Here is a 23,046-nt window from a genome sequence, read left to right on the forward strand (position 1 = left end):
AAATTCTTAGACCTGCCTGTGTGTTCTTTGGAGTTCTGGGTTTGCCTGCACGTGACGGTAGCTGAACGTGAGATGTTGTTGCTTCTGGGCCTGCTCATGGACAGAGCTAGGGGATAGATGTGGCACACACATATTTACACATATGTACACCCATGTCTATATGTCTGTCTCTACTAGGAACTGACTTTACGATGGCTGCTCCAATTACAATCCAGGATCACATGGTTAATTCTAGCCTTCCACCTTTTCATGTCTGTACCTTTCCTCTCCTTCCTGATAGAAATCTGGCTCCTTTCTCCTCAGTATATTTTCTTGTTTGTTCAGTCCCTTGGTATGTATTCAGTCTTCCCAGCACATCATCCATCTTCCTGGCCAGTGCCACCGATTCTGTCCTGCCTGCTCTAGCTCCAGGTTTCTTTGGGCCCTGGGGGCAGCCTGAGCCCCTTCTCTGCCCAATCTGTTCTATATGATTGCAGAAAAAAATTTTTTCTTTTTTTTTCTTTTTTTTTTTTTTGGTAGGCCTGGAGAATTCTAAAACAACCTATGTTCTTGCTGGCTCAGATCACTCCGCTTCATTGACAGGTAGGTACCAACAATTTGAGTCCAACACGCCATTCAGAGTTCTGCACATTTCTGCCTCACGTGGGGTGGATACTGGGACATGGAGGGAAAAGCATGGACTAGGAGTCAGAATTTTGTTGCCACCCCTGGGTCTCGTCTTAGGAATCATTTTACCTTCTGAGTCTGTTGCCTTCTCTCTCAAATACTCTATGGGTAGTTTTAAGAAGTAAATATGAAAATACATGTAAGGCATCCCCATGAAGGAAGCATAGGCTCATTTCCTTTCCTCTTACTTGTACAGTAGGGATAAAAGTATCCTCCTCCCAGGGTAGCTGTGATCACCAAGTCACACAGCCAACAGTTAGTTGGTGTAGCACATCGTGGTCTTATCCACCGGATCCATTTGACGTCTAATACAGCTGTCTATTCTCTCCAGCTGTTTGTTCTCAGACTAACCTGTTCTATCCGGCCTCTGTCTTCCAGTGCATTTATCTACTTCTCTGCTCTGGCTGTATTCATCTACTCTTTATTTATCTGTTTATCTTCATTTTTATTTACCTTTCATCTTTGTATCTTATCTAATCTCTGTGTCTATATGTCTTTCTAAATCGAGTCCTGCACCTATTTTTCTAATCTATTTTGTATCTTTATGCATTTCTACAATCTAATTCATCTCTTTGATCCCTCCATCTCTGTCTAATCTGTTTTTCTCTCTCACGCTATCTCTCTCTTTTTGGTGATGCATCCTTCTATTCATTCGACACACCCTGCCAATACCTACAAACTTTCCAATGACAGTGCAGCATTTTCTTGGAATTGAAGGTTATCCCTTCCAAAGTTTCTCTTTCAAAGCCAAGATTGCCCAGATCCCTACCAGTATACTGAGACAAGAGCTCTGGGAGATTTATTTTGGTAACTGGAGCTGAACGCAGGACTTTTTTTTAAGCAGAGGGGAATGACTTTCTTACATAGTGTTTTCAGTGTTTTATGTGGAAATTAAGGTGTGTACACAGCATGTATAAATTAACGGTGACATGCATTCTGCAACATCAAATGTGTAATATAATCCAACTGAGAAGCTGCCACTGTTTCCAGAATACAAGAGCCATAATGTGAGAGTTAAAATATGTTACAAACTCTAAACTACAGATAATTCATATTTAGACAAATTCAGAACAACCAACTAACAAAAGAAATACCTACTTTTAGCTTGTCTCTCATCTTAGGTAGACTTACATATATGTTAAAAGGGTTGAGATGAAGTGAATGCCAGTTGTTAAGGATGCCCCCTAGGGTGAGACGTGACTAGTTCATGCCCCACAGCCAGGAAGGTTTGAGGAAGACACTCTTTTCTGAGAATAAGAGTATAATAAGAGATGTTTCTATTCTGTCCTAATTAATTTGAAATGGCCAATATATGTAAATTTAGAGATTCTCTAATTGCTTGCTAATAATTTCTTCAAAAATCTTATAATTAGTGAAATTATTTATTACTTCATATGTGGAACTCTTCTATCATGCTATTTTTAAAACATAGGTGTTGAATTTTTGTTTTATTGAGGGAGAATTCATATACAAAATTAACTCCTTTAAAGGGCATAATTTAATGATTTTTTTAGTATGTTCACAAAGGAAATTGGTTTTTGATATTTGAGTTAAAAATTGTCAAGATTAATATCCCTCCTTCTCGGTCCAGTTTAGTTCAAGCTGTTACACATCGGATTTTGTTTATTGCTCTTTAGACCTTTTCTCTGGAGTTGTGGTAGATTATATAACTATTTGGCATTGCAGCAAAATGTAATTTGGCTGCTGATGTAACAGTGTAATGATCCGCATGTGGAAGACAGTTTATCTTTGCAGAAAGATGGTTTAGACTTTCTAAGACAAATGAAGGCTTATTACCGAGTCAGGCTCACTGTCAATGGCATCTTGGTGGCTAACCGGTCCATTAAATGGGTTGAGACTTTGCTGAGGGATTTCTCCGCCCTCTTAAGGGATCTTCATACTTTGTACACTGTGGTGAAGTCCCTGGAGGTTGCCCTCTCTCAGGGCATGAAGTACACCAAATTCACATCATCAAACTGCAGAATGTCCATGCTACAAGGTCATCTGAGTGACAGAATGGCTCCACTGATTTACACTTCCTCTTCTTAGATCTGATGAGACAGGCCCAGAATGTGAACTGATAGACCTAGTGTCAAAGACCCAAAGTCAGCTCTCGGACTTGAACCCCGAATCTTGGTTTGATGTCCTTTAATGATACTGTTTGGCTTTATACCAGACTGCCCTATGGCAAGCAATACTGGGAAGATTTTTGGGAGGTCACAAAATGCAGTGGAAGCAGAGGACTTGGCTTCTAGTTCCACTTGACTTCTTATTAGCCATGTGATCTTGAGAGTCATTTAACATCTTCAGGCCTTAATTATCTTCTAGAAGAATGCTGTTTAATAGAAATATAATGTGAGCCACATTTCAAAAAGTAAAAAGCAGGTAAATAAATTTTAATAGTGTATTTTATTGAACCCAATATACCTGCAGTATTATTTTAACCAGTAGTCAATATGAAAGTTGAGGAGCTGTGTGTTTTTGTTTTTGTTTTTGTTTTTTAATGCTAAGTCTTTGCAGTCTGTTGTGCTTTTCTTTGTTTTACAACACATCTCAATTTGGACTGAGTGTTTCAAGTGTTCAAGTGTTCAGTAGCCACATGTGTGTGCTGTGTGATATGCAGTACAATGTGGAAAGGTAGGATGTTAGGGTTGGTTGGAAAAGCTCTTAGAGATCATTCAGGGAGTCACACGCTGTAGGTTCATGGGCCAAATTGCGCAGCTCGTGGCTCCATTTGGTCTGGCTTCCATTCATTTGAACATGAATGCTGGTAAGAGAATCATGTGCCCTGAGGCTTTCCACCGTGGCCCACCAAGCCTCTCTTGTGGCCAGTGTCATCAGTTACACTGTCTGCCCTTCTAGGCCATCCACCCTCCCTTCCAATTTTCAGCTGGTGAAACTAAGGCTTAGGGAGTGATTTGTCCAAGGTCAATAGCTAGTTAGCAGGTCCAGGAATAGAAGCCAGATTCATTTGACTCTGAATTTGCTCTCTTTATGTGAATTCACAATGTCAGTCATTTGCATTCGTGCTTACACCTCGGGAATGCCAGGAGGTTCAAATGAACTACGCTGCATGGATGGGAGGTAGCAGTGTTGCATGCTTCCTTTCTGCTAGGTGGGGCATTTTGTGAAATAATCTTAGATCTGGAAGGTTTAAGCTTAAATAATATGTATTTTAACCTGTTATTTTAAAAAGTTAATATAAACTTTTCATAACCAAAGGCAATGCAAGCATATATATTTTTAAAGATGGAGAAACATATTTTTCTCATGGTAAATGTTCAATAAATATTTGTTGAATGAGTCAGTGAAAAAATAAAGTCACACGTTCCTGTTCCTTGACAAACTACTAGGAACATTTGGCCTTGTTTCCTGTTTAGACATGAATTTTGTATCCTGCTCTGCTCTAGTGAACATTATAGCATAAGAATAATACAACTTCTTTTAACCACTTTTTTTTTTTTTTCAGATTTGTGTTATTTTCCATCATTTTGAACTAATGTTCCTTCACCTCTTTTGTTCCCCTTCTGTTTGTTTAAGATGCAGGAGAGCTGTATGTTTGGGGAAGCAACAAGCATGGGCAACTGGCTTCCTTGGCTGCTTTCCTTCCTAAGCCCCAGAAAATAGAAGCACATTGTTTTCAGAATGAAAAGGTCACTTCTGTCTGGAGTGGGTGGACACACCTGGTTGCTCAGACAGGTGAGAGAGCAGCAGAGAATTTGTGGTTGGTAAGAGCAGTGGGGTGGGGGTGGGGGATGGGATGGGGGGGACAGCTGTCTAAACAGCTATGAATGCTCAGGACTAAGTAGGTGGGTTTTTACTATGAAAAGCTCTAAGGATTGGGATGGGGAGGACCTGAGTTCTGCAGTCAGCCAGATATGGAGCTTTCCTTTCTGGATCCAAGGTTTGCACCCAAAGAGTCAGGGCTAGGTTAGATGAACTCTTTTTGGCCTCGTGAATATATGATGTCTTGTGAAGGAATCCATTGTAGCAAGCATCACCCAGAAATTTGCCCAGGTTGTTGGGGCATCTTTTCCTTGTCATAGCTGAAGAGATGACTCTACTTGCATTTCCACCTGAGTCTAAAAGGCTTTAGAAACTTTTTAAAAAGATTTTATTTATTTATGAGAGACACACAGAGAGGCAGAGACACAGGCAGAGAGAGAAGCAGGCTTCCTGTGGGAAGCCTGATGTGAGACTCGATCCCAGGACCCCGGGATCAGACCTGAGCCAAAGGCAGATGCTCAACCGCTGAGCCACCAAGGTGCCCCAGCCTTCAGAAACTTAAAGATTAATATTTCAAGATTGAGGCAAGAGCATTATTTTGAATCATGACTGACATGATATTTTGATTTAAATTTCCACTAACCCTAACAAACCACATACATTGATTCAGACATCCTATATTTTCCCTCAGATGTTACCTTATTGTGCTACACTACCCAGCTTTTGGCATCTTTATCTTTTCTTGAGTCTTTATATATGTCTCATCTTTCCCTTAGGGCAACTTTTCTTTTGTGGTCTTTGGATTGCTGATTTTTTCCCCTGGGTTTGTTTTTTTATGGCCTCTTCTTGCCTGCCTTCCTAGAGCTCCTGCTGACTTATGTAGAATTTCCCAGAGAGACTATTTTATTTTATTTTATTTTATTTTATTTTTTTTAGATTTATTTGTTATTTTGACAGAGAGACCACAAGCAGGGGGAGTGGCAGGCAGAGGAAGAAACAGGCTTCCCAAGGACCTTGATCCCAGGACCCCAGGGTCATGACCTAAGGCAGATACTTAACTGACTGAGCCACCCAGGCGTGCCCCCCCCCCCCCCCCCCCACCAGACAGGCCATTTGTAATTCTTGAGATCTATTATCATGTCCCAGCCTCTTGAACATCAGGAGTTCTCAGGAGTCCCTTTGCCTGCCCTTGGCCTGCTTGTTAGCTACACAGGGATCTCCAGGCTCCCAAATACCTATTGGTGACTGTTAGTTATTCCAGTGCCTTGTGGCTTTTGTAGGTTTTCAGGTCAGCTTCAGTTATCCTTAGGAAGTCACACGCACGACACACTGGAACACAGACACTTAGGAGTATTCATGCCTGTGATGCTTTTAATTGGTTTTTTAACATTTTTTATGACCATTTTGGAACAGAGGCCTGTAATAACAAAGATACAAAGTAAACTTTCCATATTGACCACTTCAGAGATTGCTCTAAAGGGCAAAATCATGCATGACTTTCCTCAAAGAGATGGAGACTACTAGAAAATGGTGACGGTCTACAAAAACTTCTTTTTAAAGATTTTATTTATTTATTTGAGAGAGAGCATGAGCAGGGATAGGGGCAGGATAGGGCTCCCTGCTGAGCAAGGAGCCTGCTGCAGGGCTCAGTCTGAGATCATGACCTGAGCTGAAGGTAACTGAGCCACTCAGGCACCCCTACAAAAACTTTTCTTAAGGAGACTCATTGAGCATAGTAGTTGTGTATTTGTATAATTGTTCACATTTGCCTTTTACCCTAGACAGTGAGCTCTGTGAGGGAGAGCACCGTGTTAGTCTTACTTCTCTATCTTCACTTTTTAGTGAAAAGAGAGTAAATATCTTCAAATACAGTGAGTCAGGGTAGACAGCAAGGATTTTTTTTTTTTAAGATTTTATTTATTCATTCATGAAAGACAGAGAGGGGGATCCCTGGGTGGCTCAGCGGTTTAGCGCCTGCTTTTGGCCCAGGGCGCGATCCTGGAGTCCCGGGATCGAGTCCCGCATTGGGCTCCCGGCATGGAGCCTGCTTCTCCCTCCGCCTGTGTCTCTGCCTCTCTCTCTCTCTCTCTATGTCTATCATAAATAAATAAATAAATCTTAAAAAAAAAAGTTAAAAAAAAAAAAAAGAGAGACAGAGAGGGAGAGGCAGAGACACAGGCAGAGGGAGAAGCAGGCTCCATGCAGAGAGCCCAACGTGGGACTCCATCCCGGGTCTCCAGGATCAGGCCCTGGGCTGAAGGCAGGTGCTAAACCGCTGAGCCACCCGGGCTGCGCAACAGTGAGGATTTTTGACCTCTTTCCTCGCTCTCACTGGCCCATGAACAGAAGGCTTCAATTAATCTCTTTGTATTCACGAGTCCAAGCAAATCAGATATTGTGTATTGGGAACCTGTTGAGCAGTGTGGTGAGTGTTGGAGCAGACCTGGGCTGTGCCCTCCCTGGAATGTGTAGATAGGCCTGAGTCTAAGAATATAAACATGGAAGACTTTACCATCCATTCAGCCATCTGTCCGTCCATCATACAAATGGTGAGGGTCTATTTATGTACCACGCCTTGTACTAGCTATATACATCCTACCCCCAGGGAGCCCCCTGTCTCCTGGGGGAGACTAACCTGTTACCCAACTTTGGTACATTGCCGTGGGAGATAGCAACAGTGGAGCTAAGTACAGTGTGCAGAAGTAGCACAGGAGGTGGCAGTGGTGTGAGTAACTGGGTGTTAACAGGTGGGTGTTTCGTGGCTAGTCAGTCTTCAAAGAACTACCGTGTGGTAGAGTACACTTACTACCAAATGGCAGTGAGTTTGGTTGAGTCTTCAGTAAACCCTTTAACTAGTTAGGTAGCCGAGTAACGAAAGGCAAGGTGCTGCTTCTTGGGTGCTAGCTTTGTAGCATCATAACCCACGCTGCTTTCCACATCTGGGCCAAAGCCCAGCCCTCGGGGTGGGAGGTTGGAACCCACGGCCCTGACACTGTCTGAGTCACCCCAGCTGCTCGAGAGCTCCGCTTCACATCACCACCTCCACTTGACAGCAGGATTTTTTGGTAATGTTTCAGCTGTTTAATTAACTTGTTAATTGAGATCTCTTGTTTATGTACTCTGTCACTTTCCCCTTTCTCCATCGTTCCAGAATGGTTGTAAGCTGGGATGTCTGAGTGTCCTGGCTGTTGTACTGAATTTGGGTAAATGGGAGTCTCCTGCTATTTGATTCACCAATTTTGTGCTCTTTCTAGCGTCAGTGGAAGCTTTTGCCCTGGCCCAGTGTCGCTGAGAGGAAACACCCAGGGCTTCCAGTTTAATCAGACTCAGCTGCTCATATTAACAGGAATAAGATTTGCTCACAGGGTCAGGAGCAGCTCATTAGTGGAACAAGGAGTTATTTGACTCCGGTTGTTTCTACAAGCTCCAGTAGTGAATTGCTCCTGGGACTTACCTGGAGGCCACATCAGCACAGAGCCTGCCCTCAGTCTCAGTCTGGAAGGCATTAATTGTGTGATATTGATTAAAAGGAGGATTTATGAACACTGGCCATGTGTCTATCTGGTTAGATGGGATGGGATGGGGTGGGTTAGGAGAAGAGAGAGGGGGTGCTTTTCCCCTTCTGCACAGTCCCTACTCTAGTGCTTCTCAACTGCAGGTGATTCTGTGCCCCCGGGATTGATGGCAAGGTCTGGAGATGCATTTGGCTGGCACAGCTGGGGGGTGCTACTGGCATCTAGGCAGTAGAGGCCACAGATGCTGTACAACATCCTGTGATGTGCAGGACAGTCCCCCATAACAAGGCAACACCTAGCCCCAGATGTTCGTCTTACCACCATTGAGATATGCTGCCCAAGACTGACATGCATCCCCCGGTGGTAGGTGCTTACTTGGGCAGTTTACGTGGTGGCAGGGTAACTTCACAGCTCATCTGTATGGGAATCTTGGGATGCAGTCTTTGCCTCCCCCTCCGGGAGTCTGGTGCCTGCCTGCAGTGTCTGCGATGGAAAAATACTTTTCTCTGTTAGTCAGAGGCACTTGGAAAGAGTCCAAGAGAACCTGTTCTAATCTGGGAAAGTTGGCAAGGATACCTGTGTCTCAGGATGGAGGAGCTGCATTCTAGAAACCTTTCTGAAACTGCTTAATGTCCCTGATCATTGTTCTCAGGAACTTCGCGGGACTCCTGGGTGACTTTATCCAGGCTCAGTGACCTGCAGCCATCTCATCCGAGAGTCCTGATTTCCTGGCCTGAGATGCTTCTAGTGAGGTCTGGGTGGCAGATGTGGGTGCCTTCCTAGCTTGGCAACCTTGGTCAAGTCACTCTACCTGTCTTGGCCTCAACTTCCTCATCTCTCAAGTAGGATACTAAAACCTGCCTGCATTCTACGTTGGGCTGCCATGAGGGTTAAATGAGTGAATCTGTGTGAAAGATCCCAGCTAACTGTAAAATGCTGTCCACACCTAAGTGAAGGGTGCCTGCAGATGGGATATGTGCGTATGTTAAGGAGTGAGCAAGAATTTTAGAAAGACCCTATGTCAGTAGGGTCTGTGCAGAGCTTGAGACATACCAGCTTTCCCTCCAAGGGCTTATGAGCTGGCCAGAGATGCTCAGTGTCCAGCTCTGCAAGGGAAAGTTGCCTAAAGTTTTTCATTTACACACAAGCCAGGAAGTGGCTTTTTCATTTTGTCAACAGTTAGGAAGGCCTTCGTGGCCTTAAGAGTTTTCCTGTGAAAATCTCTGATCACAGTATTGCTCCTTCCCGGTACACATCCCAGTTTATAGTTGTATACATCCGTGTGTTTTCTTCTTTAATGCCTAGACTGTGAAAGCAGCGTCTGTTTGGCTCGTGGCTCTGTCCCCAGCACCTGGCATAGGCCTGGCACATCATAAATGGTTAGTAACTAAAGTTGTGGAATGAATGAATAAAGGGCAAGGTAAAAAGCAAGGTGGGCTTTGAAGTCAGACAGGCCTGAGTTTCTGGATCTTAGCTCTGTCAGCCTCCTGATTCTGTGGCTGTGGTCAGCCCCAGCTCTCTCCACCTCCGTTGCCACCACCGTGGGGCAGGCCCCTGAAACCTCTTATTTGGGTCCTGCAGTGGTCTCCGACTTTCTCATCTTCCTATGCTCCTTCCCCACAACTACTTGTTCTCCATACCTCAGAAGGTCTTTACAAACCCACTGTGTCACATTCCAGTGGCTTCCCAACATTCTTATGATGAAAACATACTCCTCAGTGGTCCCCCGAGGCCCTGTGTGGTCTGCCCTCTGCCTCCCTTGCCAGCCCCATTCCGTACCATGCCAGCTCTTGCTTTTTCAGCCGATCTCCACTCTGGCCTTTACATGGTACCTTGAATGCGTTATGTAATTCCCACCCACTTTGTACCTCATGTTCCCTCTATTTGGCACACTTATCCCTGCGCTCTCTCTTCATTTTGACTTAGTTAACGTACTTTTTTTTTTTTTTCACACCGCAACTTAGTCATTGCCTCCCCAGGGAGGCCTTCCCTTGACGTCCCTGACTAATCACTTTTCCCTTTATCTGTCTCATAGCACTACAACTTCTCCTTTGTGCTGTTTTTTGTAGAATTTTTTGACTGGCTCCTCCTCCCACTAGACCGTGAGCCTTATAAGGGTCGGACCTACATTGCTTTCACTCAGCATTATGTCCCCACTGCTTGGCAAAGTACTTGGCACATATGAGGTTGGTACTCAATACACGTTGGACAAATGAATAAATGAGCTTACTTTCTCATTAAGAAAATGGGTAAATATTGCTGACCTTGTGTGAGGATTAAATGAGATGATGTCTTAAAGCTTCCAGTATCCATGAGGACTGGGCTTGTGTCTTGATTCAGTACACATTAGCTTCCTCTGCTCTTGGAAATTCTGGAGCTCTCTGGAGGTCATGTGCCCCATGTCTTCCTCCGGCAGAGGTCCCCGTGGGGCTGATTTGCATGTCTCTGGACAGGTAACAGGTTGATTCAGGACTCTCCTGGAGGATGCAGAAAGATCGATGCTTACAAATGCTAAGTGCTGGTTGTTGGTAATTTATTAGAATCTCAAGGAAAATGATTTATACAAGATCCTGACCCTAATGTAGGGTTGGTCAGAGTGTCTAGAATCTGGTTGCTTTTGGCATCCTGAAAGCTTTCCCTGCGCTACGCAGTATCCCAAAGTAGTTTTGTGGTCTCACAGAGGCTGTGGACTGAGAAAGTGAGCCCAAATACAGAGTTCTTGACATTCTTCACTTCAGTGTCACTTAAGAAAGTTCCAGAGACTTGAATGTTGTAGAGAATCAGAAAAGAAGACACTTTCTCACCTTGCAGGTGAGAAAACTAGAAGAGGAGAGAATGTGATTTACGGTAGCACTTAAGCTGGAAATCCAGTTCTACTTTTCAGTAAATTTTTTTCTCCCTCCCATCACAGTCCTCTGGGCTCTTGGTTACATCCTTTTATAATTGAGATATGTTTTATTCTTTTGTTTCTTTAAAATGTGGAATTGCGTGACACACGTGGAAGGGACCAACTCTTAGCCACTCTCCTTTCTTCAAGTGTCACTGACCAAGAAATATTGTATTTGATGTCCAAACATAAGTGAAATCCAAGCCCAGCCATTGATTCACACTATTTTTTTTTGAGCTTATAAATATATCTAATGCTGATTTTTCTGTTTTGGGGCCAAGATCCTTTTTAGGATAGGGTGACAGTGTGTTACTCCATCTTCTTTGGGACCATATATCGTGAAACCTCAACCAAGCTCAGGGAGATTCTGACCTCATGGGCTCTATTTAAAGCAGATACTTTGGAATTCATGATGTTTGTGCTTTAGAACTCTGAAAATCCAATGGTTGAAAGTCAAAGTGAGCCCAAAGGACTATTTTGAAATGAATAGCTTTGCTTGTTATTAAAGGCATTAGTTTTTTAATCCAAGAATTTTTAGAATGTTTGGAATGGATGAGAACTTTGAGCTCATCTGTCCTGCAGTTTAGAGGTGGGGAGACTGAGGACTAAGGAGGTGCCATGAGTGAAGGAGGGAGGGCAGAGCTCAGGTCTCAAGGCTCTCAGTGCAGTGCTCTTTTCACCTTGTCATATTCTCTCCCGAGATGAGGAGATGTGGATGACTTCACTAATCCAGCCTAAGGACCCGAACCAGGAATAGTAGTTTCTTCTGTACACGAAGTTCTGCTTCACTGATTCTTTACCTGAAATGTGTAGTCGTAGATCCCCTTAATGGATTTGCGTGTGGAATAGAAAGTAGGAGATGGTGCCCAGGAGCAAGAGTCAGGAGGCGATTCCAGGATTCACAGAAGTAGGTACATTTCTGATTATGGTAAGACAATAGGAATCATAGCTCTTATGGACCACTTTTATCACTATAAAGTGCTTTCCTATCCATTTTCTTATGTGAAGCTGGCAAAATGGGTGTTATCGACAAGTCCATAATTAGTTAGCTGCATCGCCCTGGCTTATTAGACGCAGAACTAAAACTGGAACCTGGTCTTTTGTCCCTAAGCCTGCTGTTCTAATTCCAAGTATGTATCTCAGAATGCTCTAGGTCATTAACTAAACTTCTTTTGCTCTTCAGAGAAGCATCTTTCTCCAATTTCTGCCAGTGATTCTTCTAAGCAATAAGGAAGAAAATTCTTAGTTATCCTTGATCCTTCGGCAGGTATTTGTGGAATGCTTACCTATATGTGTGTAGCACTGTGCTACAGAATATGGGGGAATATAAAATCCAGAATCACTTCAGGAAGCTTGTGGTTGGATGAACAAATGAAATATTTAGTAGAAGAATAAAGAAGAATGTGGAGAGTAAGAAGAGTGCCTGAGACCCTGAAGACTCTAGGGCTTCAGGGAAAGGAGAGGTCCATGTGGGTGAGGGTGGTCAGGGGAGGGTATGAAATCCTTTGGGAAGGTCACATTTTAAGGGGTGGAGAGTTTGGCATTTGGTTCTGTTGCTTTATTCTTGTCCTCTGGCAAGACACAAAACTCTCTGGTCCCTTTCTTCCCATCTGGGCAATAGGAGGTTGTGGACATATTTATCTCTAGAGACCATTCCAGCTCTGAAATTCTATCCTACATTAAAATAAAACTGGCTTAAGGAAATAATTACAGAAGTATTGGAAGATTAAATATAACACCATTCATTGCAGCCTAATTTGCAAGAATTGCATGGACACAAGAGAGTGTAGGGGGATTGGTTAAAATAAATTATGATACAACTGTATGTTAGCATATACAGTCATTAGAGTGTTTCAGAAGGATATTTAATGACAGGAATATGCTCATGATATAGTAAGTGAAAACAGTAGATTATAATAAATTACTACGCTATAACTTCCAACTTTTTTTTTTTTTTTAAAGGATGTTTGAGTAGGAAAGACTAGAAGGAAACATACCAGAATTTTGTCTCTGATTGGTGGGATCATGTGAGGCTTTTATTTTCTTTTATATTTTTATGCTAGATAGTTTGTAGTCTGATTATACCCCCCATAAATGTTAAGGTTAATGAATAAAATTTCTTGCCCCTCCATCAGGGAACTGGCCTCTTCACCACCCATTCCAGGGTCTGTGTCCTTGACACGTCACTTCCACGGGCTTCACTTGGGAGGTCGCATGGAAGAGAGGCAAGAGACTGTAGACGGAGACAGGAACTCAGAGATCTATTTTTGGCTTGGTCATGAGTCAGCTTTGTGACCTCAGACAAGTCCCTTCTGAACAACCCTGAGCCTTGGTTTCCTCATCAGAAGAGGGGGGTTGGAGGTCACAAGAGGTCCTTTGAGCTCCAAAGCGATACTTGTTCCTAAAGACAGAATTTCTCCACTGTCATGGAACTGACCCAAGGCTTATTGGTTTCTGGTATCCTTGCTTTCCTTCCTGCTCCTCTGCACTGGGTGCAAGCCGGTCTTTCCTGTTTAGAGTTCAGGGTGGGATTGAATAGTTTGTTGGTAGGGCTTGGAGCGGAGAGGGTGTAGTGACAGCATTACGCCACTAGAGGGGAGCATTGTTTGCTCACTTCCCCTTTGCCACTGCCCTATGTGGTGCAGGTGAAGAATAGCCTTGATTTGCCCTGATTGGGTTTCAAATTCTAGAATTTCAGAATTAAAAGGACTTTGAGGATCATCTAGTGGAACGCCCATTATGCTGCAGATATGAGATAATAGAGGGCAGAAAAGGCAAGTGACCTATTTAAAGCCACACAGTATGTTTTCTCAGGGTCTGCACTATAGGGTTTGGGAGAAGCTGCAGACAGAGCCCAGAGTGTGGTCAGCGGAGTCCACAAAATGTGGACAGTTCCCACGATTGTGTAGGAATTTGAGAGGTCTGCCTGGATGTGCCTTGACTGAGCTGCTCTGGCCAGGCGCTGGAGATAGAGAAGAAACGACATACCTCTACCCCGAGGTGCTCGTGTCTGGTGGGAGAAGCACATGCAGACTCATGGTGCTACCCCAGTGTGCCTTCCTCATCCGCAGGTGGCATGCGTAGCCTGGGATCCGCGCTGGGTGGTGACTCGGAGGCTGGCCTATGGAAGGCCTGCAGGTGTCCTCATGACTGGTGCCCTCTGAGGTTAGGCGATGGATACCTCGGGCACCTCCAGTTTGTTATTTCCCGTGCATTTCTTCAAGCAGCGCTCATATGTTCCCATGTCCTGCCTTAGCATTGCTTGAAGTTTGCAAGGAATCCTGACAGTTTGTTTCCCACTGTCGAAAGGCTTTGTTTCCTTGGTCCCGGGCTGACTTTATTTTTGGTTTGCAGGGTGCCCATCAGCACTGTGGTAAAGTGGAACTGTGGGCTGGTCCGGGAGCCAGGCAGCTGTGCCATCTTGGATAGCTCCTTCCTCTCTTTGGGCAGCGAGGTCAGGCTCTCAGCTGCGGTGGTGTCATCTCTGCTAGAGAGATGAAGTGCTGGCGTTATTTTTGGTTTTTATGTTTGGCAATGAATACCCATTGATCTGTGGTCCATGGAAGTGTGGTGTGTGTGTCCCGCTGAAGCAGAAGCAAGATTTCATGCTCTGAAGTAGGATTGTTCAAATAAGCCACTTGCAGAGGGGCCTGGGCAGAGCCAAGTGCGGCTAGGCCTGGGGGCCACCAGATGGCAGCAGTAGGCAGGCAGACAGCCTTGGGGTGCGATGAGTAGGGCCAGCATCCAGAGTCAGAATTAGCAAGGTCAGAGCTGGAAGGACCCCTAGAGGTCACCCAGGCCCTCTATTTATGGATGGGAGAACTCAGGCCCAGGGAAGGAAGAGGTTACCTAAGGTCTTGCTGTGAGTTAATACCGATTGTCTCCTTGCTCAAGAGAAGAACTGAGATCGTTTTTTGGCCTCTAGCTGGCTGCCCCCCAGGAGAGCCAGGAGACAAGGGCCCGGGCCCTGGGCCAGTGAGCCAGAGGTGAGAAGGGAAGAGGACAGCATTTGAGTGTCCGCCTGGATCCTGGTTTCTTTGAGCATCTGGTCCTAATGATTTTCACCCTTGCACCTGCAGTAAGGGCACTGCCCGGTGTCTTTTCTGCTCCCGCCTGTCTGCGCAGCTCTCCTCTGGGTCAGGGCCCTCTCATGAGGCTGGGCCATCATGGGATCTTCCTCAACGGTCATCTCACAGCCACCACACCCAACAGACGGGCCGGCCCATGGCCTTATACTTCAGTAAGACACGAGTTAGTTGGTCGGACAAAAAGGGTGCTCATGCAGGGCAGGGAACCAGTCTTTGCCAAGCACCTACCCTAGATGCACTGTCAGGTGCTGCCACTTAGATACTCCTTCTAGCTTCACTTCCTTTGCATCCTGAGTGAGGAAATTAAGGCTCAGAGAGGCTGAGTGGCGTATCCAAAGTAAGACAGCTAGTTAAGCAGAGCAAACGCTCGGACCATGCTCTGTTTGAGGTCTGAGGTCATACTCATTTTGTTTCATCATGCTACCTCCCCTCGACGCGACTGTGCTGGAGATGTGGCAGGTGACTCTCAGGCTGCAGAGCAGGGAGGAGCAAATACCATTCTCTCTTCCTGGGAGTGTGTGTGTGGGGTGGGCTGCTGGGGAGGAGGCCTTAGAAGCAGTGCAGGGGGGGTGGGGAGCAGTCGGGGCAGGTTCGGGTGGCGGCTGGCCAGGGGACATCGCGTCCCTCTGCTGTGTCTGTGCTCCGGCACTTCCCTGTGCCCCACGAAGCTGTGGCCACGCTTGGGTGCTTTCTGCCCACTGTCACCTCACGTAGAGGCCCTCGCTGTCTCCCCACATGAAAATAGCCACCGCCACCCTCTCAGCACGCTCTTCTCCCTGCCCGGCTTTATTTTTCATGATAGCAGTTGTCACTGCCTGAAACCATGGTATCTCTGTTTGTTTACTTAGCTGTTGTCACTGTCTCCTCAGCAGACGAGAGCCCTACCAAGTGAGAGACTTGTTCTGTTTTATTCACCTCTGCATCTCCCTGGGGACGGAGGAGAGGCTTGGAGAGCGTGAATGGCAGGGAGTGGCTGCAGCTTGGGGACGTGGAGGCCGTGCTGTGCCCGTGGCTGTGCTCAGGAGACCCAGCCTGCGGCCCTGCTGCTCCCCGCCTTCTCGAGGGGCCTGGGGCAGGGAGCCTTGGCTCCCCGAGCCTGACCGCGAAGCCCTGTGCCACGTGGCTCTAGGGCTGGCTTTGACCCTGTGGGTCCATGGGGCTTCACCGTGGGTCCTCGGTTTCCCCATCTGTCCTCAGTGGGTGGGGACACCAGCCACACTGCAGGCTCACCAGATGGTCAGGGGAAGGGCCCAGCGGTCCCCGGCAGGGGGCTCGGATCCCATTCAAGGAATCCTTCTCCTCTTTCCTGGTGGGGATTGATGTGTTCCAGGAGCTCTCTAAAAGTGAGCAGTAATTTCGCCATAATTTTTAGGTTCTTGACAGATGGCACTGTGCTTGCCCTTTCTCGGGGGACCTGGCCTGTCTCACGGGAGCTCTCAATAATAGTGACAGCCAGTGCCTTAAAGTGCTCTCGGACATGTGCCAAGATGAAAGTGGCCCATTTTGAGGAACTTTGGGTCAGCTTTTTCCTAACCTGAGAGTGACTTTTCACTGTGGGAGGAAGCCTGATGTGGCCAAAAAGAGCCTGAAGAGCCGGGTTCAAGCTCTGTTTGGCTGCTTGTTGACCATGTGCTCTTAGGCCAGTCATTTAACCTTTCTGGGCCTGTATTTCCTCGTCTGTTAAATGAGAGAATCATAATCTCTAAGTTGTCTGCCTCACAGGGACATATTATGTCATTCACTCATTCACACATTCCTTCCTTCACTCCTTCACTCTATCATTCAGTGAATATTTGTTGAATAGCAGAGGTGAGGGGAGGGCATTCCAGGCAGGAGGAATAGTGGAAACAAAGGTATAGAAGTGGGAGGGGCCCCTTGGCGTATTTTGCTTAGCTAGGGGCCGGAGAGAAGCAGAAGGGACTGGAATCATTCAGGTGCAGTAGGCCTGGGTCTTTATTCAGATGGTTACGTGTGAGCAGTGGGGGGAGCAGCTGAAGGTTTCCTTTGGGGGGGGGCGGTGACCCATAAGTACAATGAAGGAAAGGCCGTGCCTCAGAGTAGCTCTTGCAGCTCCTTTGCTGCAGCCTCACGCCTGCCTTCTGCTTCAGGCCTCACGTGTGTGGCTGGTTTGTAGGTTCTTTGGCCCTATGCCCCATGAGCTAGGTGACCCCTGGAATGCACACGATTGCTAAGGGCTGGAGTTACCCGGCTCATCGGTCTGCCTTCTGGGGAGCTGTCTCGGCCAGGTGGAAGGTCGCTTGGGAAGCCAACATTTCTCAACGGCCCAACAATGAGCAGCTTGGGGCTTCTCCCACACTTCCCTGAGGAGATGGAGGTGTGCAGGGAAGGGCCGCTCACATTTACCAGAGACACACTGTGTGCCAGGCGTTTTGCCAGGGCGTTACAAAATCATCTATTTACAGAGTTTGCCGAGTAAGGCTCACGCCCGGTTCACGTGGGACCTCCTGGAAGGTTAAGAGATGAGGGCTCACCCCACCTAGTTACTGGGCCTTCCTCTGCTCCGTGTGCAGTGGGGGGCCAACAGCACCACCGCGTCAGCTCAAGGCCACAGTGAGGATCACAGAAGATTCTGGATGTGAAAGCACTTTGTGACCTGGAAATTGCTGTGTGCACAGGCAGGGAGGCAGAGTAGGACCACCTCCCAGTGAGAGTATTTGGGGTTTGCTTGGATCCTTCCATCCTGATGGAAGGTTCCAGCCTTTGGTTTCTCCTCTCCTTGCACTTTCCTCCAGCCAGCCCCAGAGTCAGTGCTTCTACTCACCCCTTCTCCCCTTTAAACCCACAAATATGAAAGACTGTTCTCTCTCTCTCTCTCTCCCTCTCTCTCTCTCTTTTTTTTTTTTAAGAAAATTAATCCTGTGGTACAAAATTAACATCAAATTGAACTTCCTTTTTTCCATTTTGGTAAAAACAATAATAAGTCACAGAATTTTAATGCTAGAAGGGACCATCCTCTCTTTATTTGAAATGTTGGAAAACAAGCCCGGGGAGACAGTTATGCAGCTAATGGATGCAGAGCCAGGATTGGAACCCAGTGGGACCCTCGCCTGGGGCCTCTTCACTGCCCCATATCGCCCCTTTTAAGGGAGGCTTCAAGTGCTTCGTCGCCTTTATGGAGGAAGAATCCAGCTTAATAAATTTCATTACACCAGCCCCTTTATGTAACAGGGCTGTTTCCGGGTCCTGGCAGATGGTCCATAGTAACAGTGCTTTGCTGATTTGGTTGGAGCTGATCCTATGAGATGAAAAATCCTGTGTAGCAGATGCCTTTCCCAGTCCCTGGCCATGGAAAAGTCAGCCTCTCCAGGGAAGGCACTGTAGCTTTGGTTACTTAACGTCTCTGGTGTGACTAGAGGGGAATGCCACCGGAGGGAGACTTACACCATGTCAGGTTTTCACAGAAGGTCACGTTGGTGACTTAGAGTTTCTTGGCAGGTGGGGTGCTGGTAAAGGGTGTTTCTTCTGGTGCCGGAGGGACAGATGGAAGCAGGGAGCAGAGTGGGAGGGAGATGAGCAGATGTGGAAAGAAAGGACAGGCTGTCCTACCATGGATCTGGCCTGGTGGACCTTCACACATAGGAGGCCGTGCGCTTCCAGATGAGCAACTTGAATATAACTGCATTGTTTGTCACACACATCAGCCTTGACAGTGGACTTTGATCTCAAGGGACAGTGGACCCTTCCACCGAATTGCTGGGCCTCCATGTCTCCCAATTATCTCGCCTTTCCTGGTGGGTGCTTGATCATAATGGGTTCTCCTCCGTGGCCTCCGATGGTGATGCTCATTACTGACACTGCTTGATGCAAGTGGCAAATCCCCAAGCCACTGTCTGTGAGGTGGGCGTCACTTCCCTGGGCCTCTCCTGACCTTGTCCTGCTGCTCAGCTATCGCCCTCAGAGGATCCTCACACATCGGGGGCGGAGAGTGCTTCCCTGTTGGCGAGTGTAGCTCTGTTAGGACCCCAGCAAGTCTTTTATGTTCACCTGTCATGAAGAGCCTGGGGGAGTTTCCTGGGGGTGGGGTCAGAGGGAATTTGAGAGGTACCAGCCTAAGTCATGCTCTAGACACTCTCACTGGTTGAGCATACACTGGTGTCCCTGGATGGCCCCCCCACCCACCAATCCTTGCTGCTGCCCCTGGTGAATTATTTGCCCACTGTAAGAATTGGGTGGCAACCTTTGTCTCCCCGTTTGAAGATGTTAATCCGGGCCTCTCATTAACCAACCACAAGCCAGTCTCTCTTGGAGTGCAGGTAATATTTCTGAAAGGCTTGTGGGATCTCTTGGGGTTTCAGAGCTGGAGCCCTGGTTTCCTCCAGTAACAGCTTTAACACCATGGTGAGCCTGGTGGGATTCACGGCCCAGGTTATGGTGTGTCCCCAGTCCTGCTCCTGCAGGGCCTCAGGGTGGTCTGCAGGGGGAGCTGTGTGCCCGCAGCCCAGTGCTGGGATTTCACTGGCCTCCAGCGTTCCTCTGTGCAGGCCGGCGTGCTTGGGAACTGTGGCTTTCCTCGGCAAACCAGCCTCTCAGGTCTCATTCCCAGCTCAGCCTCCGGCTTGGGCATCGTGAGTCATCAGTGGCAGCAACAGAAAAGGCGGCCCCGCCAACAGCTGGGTGCAGCGCCTGGCCTTTCTCCTCTTCTTTTTTGGTAACTTCATGCAGATGGAAGCTGCTGCCCACCTTTTGTAATGGACAGTGACTGAAAGTGGAGCCCAGGGCTAGGGCGGCAGGTCTGGGTAAGGAGAGGAGGAGCCTGAGGAGATAGGGCAGGGCTGTGTGTCTTTCTGTCACCCAGCCCTGGGCCTCCCAGGAAGTCATCCCAGGGAGAAAGGCAGTGAGGGACTGTGTGGGCCTCACCTGTCTCTCTCCTTCTCTGCCAAGGAGCCCAGAAATCTTTAGCTCATGTAGGTAGAGGTAGGAGCTGTGAGACGTTGCCTGGTACTTCTCTCAGAACCCGTGGACAGGATGTAGTCGAAGTCAGGGTGGCCCGGGTTCGAGGCTTGCTTTGCTTCTAACTCGCTTGTTTACCCTGGGGAAGTAAGTCTCTTTGCTTACTGGGCCCCACTTTTCCCAGCCAGAAGCGGATGGTTGAGTTAGAGCGCTCTGAGAGCCTTTCCTGCTGTGAGCCAGTCTGTAACGAATGTAAAGAATTTTGAGCCTTGTTCCCATGATCATCTTGAACATTTGAAACCTGTAGCTACTTCTCCAGATGAACAGTGCTCACTGCATGAGGACATAGGTACGATTCCTACCCGCTCAGAACTTACAGGCTGTCTTCCTCTTTCCCCACGAGGCAGTGCAGAGTCTGCTGGGAAGCAGGAAAGTGGGATTCTGGTTCTGGCTCTGCCAAAACACATCGTGTGTCCTTGGGCAAATCATTCCCCTCCTTTAGCGTCATTTTCATTTTCTGTAAAGTCGAGGGATTAGATTCGCTTCTTGGCTTCACCCCCCACCCCCCGCCCCGTTCCCCTGTCCCCACCTCCACTTGAGCCTCCTACCAGCTCTTTTGCAGGGTGTGATTCTTAGCTGCAGAAGCCCTGGGGTATAGTTTCCTTTCTCACTGGGAGGGAGAGAAGCAAGATTATTTTTTTAATTACGCAGCTAAGATTAGGCTGCAATCTGCATTTTAAAATGTTATTAATAAGAGTCTAAAAGTGTGTGAAGAAGCTCTGGAGTTTGAATGTGACACGAGCTGGGAAACATCTGCAGAGCCCCCAGCCTCCGCTGGAGAGTTTCCTCCAGGCGCCAAGCGAGTGCTAGGTGTGATCATCAGCCTGGTGTAGGCCTGGACCCCTGCCGGAGCAGGGAACCCAGGCAATCAGCCAGAGCAGCCCCCTGAGAGCAGGGGCTCACGGCCCAGCCTCTCCTGCTGGTTCTTTGCAATCTGGCTTTAGACAAAGAGTGATGGTCATAATATTACTAACACCTCTGTTAGAGTTGACAACAGTACTTTGTCTCCCTTTCCTTTCATCACCGCCCTGAGAGGGAGATGGAGCAAGTTTCATTGCCCCTGTGTGAATTAGCTGAGTTCTCAAAGATTCTTCCATTAAGCAAGGTGCTGTGTGACAGAGGAAACACCCCAGATGGGAAGTCAGGAGCCGGGTGCTGGGCCTGGGCCTCCACTGCTCTCTCTGGCTCTGCCTGGCCCCCCTTTCCCTACTTATGCTCTCTGTAGCACTTAGAGTCGTTTGCCAGAGCTTATGTTTTATATGATTTTTCATCAATTGCCTGTATTCCCCCTCCCTTACCCCAACCCTGCTTGAATATAAGCTCCATGAAGGAAGAGAGTTCTGTAGCCTTTAGTACCTGGGACAGCACCTGGTATATAGAGAGGGGGCAGTGATGATAGGTTGTATATTGCGAATACCTGGCTCTGCCTCTAAGTAGTCAGTGTGACTTAGAGAAGTTGTTTTCTTCAGTTTTATCTTCTCTTTGGGGAGTTGGATGGGATGGTCTCTGATGTCCTTGGTGGTGTACAAAAATCTACAGTAAGAGTGATGCCTAGACCTCTTTCAGTGAACATCAAGCACCTGCTGTGGTTCAGGCCTTGTGCTAGGCGCTGTGAGGAATGCAGAGGATAAGAAAGATCATTGCTTTTCATCTCTTAGTATGTGTGAAGGTTAATTTTATATGTTGCCCTGGCTGGGCCATGAGGTGCCCAGATATTTGGTAAACATTATTTGGAGTAGTTCTGTGAGGGTGTTTTCTGGTGAGATTAACATTTACATCATAGGCAGTATAGATGGCCCTCCCTAATATGAGTGGGCCTCATCCAATCAATTGAGGGCCCCAATAGAACAAAAGAGAGACCCTTCCCCAAGTAAGAGGGAATTCTCCTGCTTCATGGCTTTCTGGGACGTCAGCTCTTTCTGCTTGATGGCCTTTGAACTGAGACATTGGCTCTACAGATTTTGGATTTGCCAGACCCCTCCATAATCATGTGAGCCAATTCCATATAAATCTCTCTCTCTATATCTTATTCGTTCTGTTTCTCTGGAGAACCTAGATTAATACAGAGGGCAACGTAAGACCTGCCATCAAATAATCTTGCATTTGGTGACATAGAATAGTTGTTGAAACAAAGGTACAAGCATCGTGACAGTGGCTTCTAAAGGAAGGGATGTCAGAAGACAGTGGGATGCTTTAGGGAGACAGTGACATCTGAGTCACTGAAGGGTGAGAAGTTCTGTAGGTAGGGCCAGCATTATGGGCTCACCAGCACTGTGGGCTGGGGCCCAGAATGACCCGAAGGCATGGGAGGGGCAGGTGAGGTATGCCCTTGACAAGAGAGCAACCGTCCAGCATTGAGAGAACACAGATGCTTACAGGGAGGGACCATGTGGAAGGCCAAGGAACTACTTAAACAAACCAGTTTGGACCCAGTTTGGGAGAAGAAACCATTCCTCCCTGCTCTTGTCTGCGTGGTATAGATAGTCCTGTATCTGGTCTGGGGCCTCCTCAGGGTACAGTCTGCCTTGACTTCTATTACCAGTGGTCCCCATTTGACAGCTAATAGAGTCAGTGATGAAAAAATGGAGTAGCTGTGTGGAATGCCTGGCATATTGTGGGGTTCTGATCTTTGGCATGTAGGCCAAGAATGAAGCTTGTGCAGTCACTCAGCAGCCAGGCTCTTTGTGTCCCTGTGACCCTGAACAACCTCTAGAAGTCCTTGGAAATGTTCCCTTTTGAAGAGGTAGTGTGACCCAGTGAAAAGCAGTGTGTCCTCTGCAGGGCAGTGACTGGGGGCACCAGGTCTGGTGCCAGGCCTCCGGATTCTGTCCAAGCTCCGTCCACTGACAGCTGCAGGACTCTGAGATCTAACCTCTTGAGCTTGAGACCTAACCTCTCCTGTGCTTTAGTTTTCCCACCTGTAAATTGAGGCTTAAAATAACGCCTGCTCTTTAGGCGTTTCTGTGGGCTAAATGGGATAATCCATGGAGAGTTTAGCATAAAATAAGTGCCCTCAAAATATTAGTTACTATTATTATCATCATCATCTTTATAGCTTTGCAGCATACTAGCTGTGTGATCTTGAGCAAGTCACTCAACTTCTGTGATCTGTTTCTTATCTGTAAGAGGGGGTTCACACCAATCATTCAGGGCTGACTAAAGTAGGTAATTTAATGGCGGTGCCTAAAGTAGA

At 47.0% G+C, this 23,046-nt stretch overlaps 1 protein-coding gene across 1 annotated transcript in view; it reads left to right on the forward strand.

Moving 5' to 3' along the window:
• Positions 1-23,046, forward strand: part of SERGEF (secretion regulating guanine nucleotide exchange factor) — a 218,494-nt gene that overhangs the window by 18,693 nt on the left and 176,755 nt on the right. Inside the window, 2 exon segments of the mRNA XM_072725469.1 lie at positions 520-582; positions 4,207-4,365. Coding sequence (XP_072581570.1) covers positions 520-582; positions 4,207-4,365 — 222 coding nt within the window.

The sequence above is a fragment of the Vulpes vulpes genome, chromosome 11, assembly GCF_048418805.1.
Source record: "Vulpes vulpes isolate BD-2025 chromosome 11, VulVul3, whole genome shotgun sequence".
NCBI classification, from domain to species: Eukaryota; Metazoa; Chordata; class Mammalia; order Carnivora; family Canidae; genus Vulpes; species Vulpes vulpes.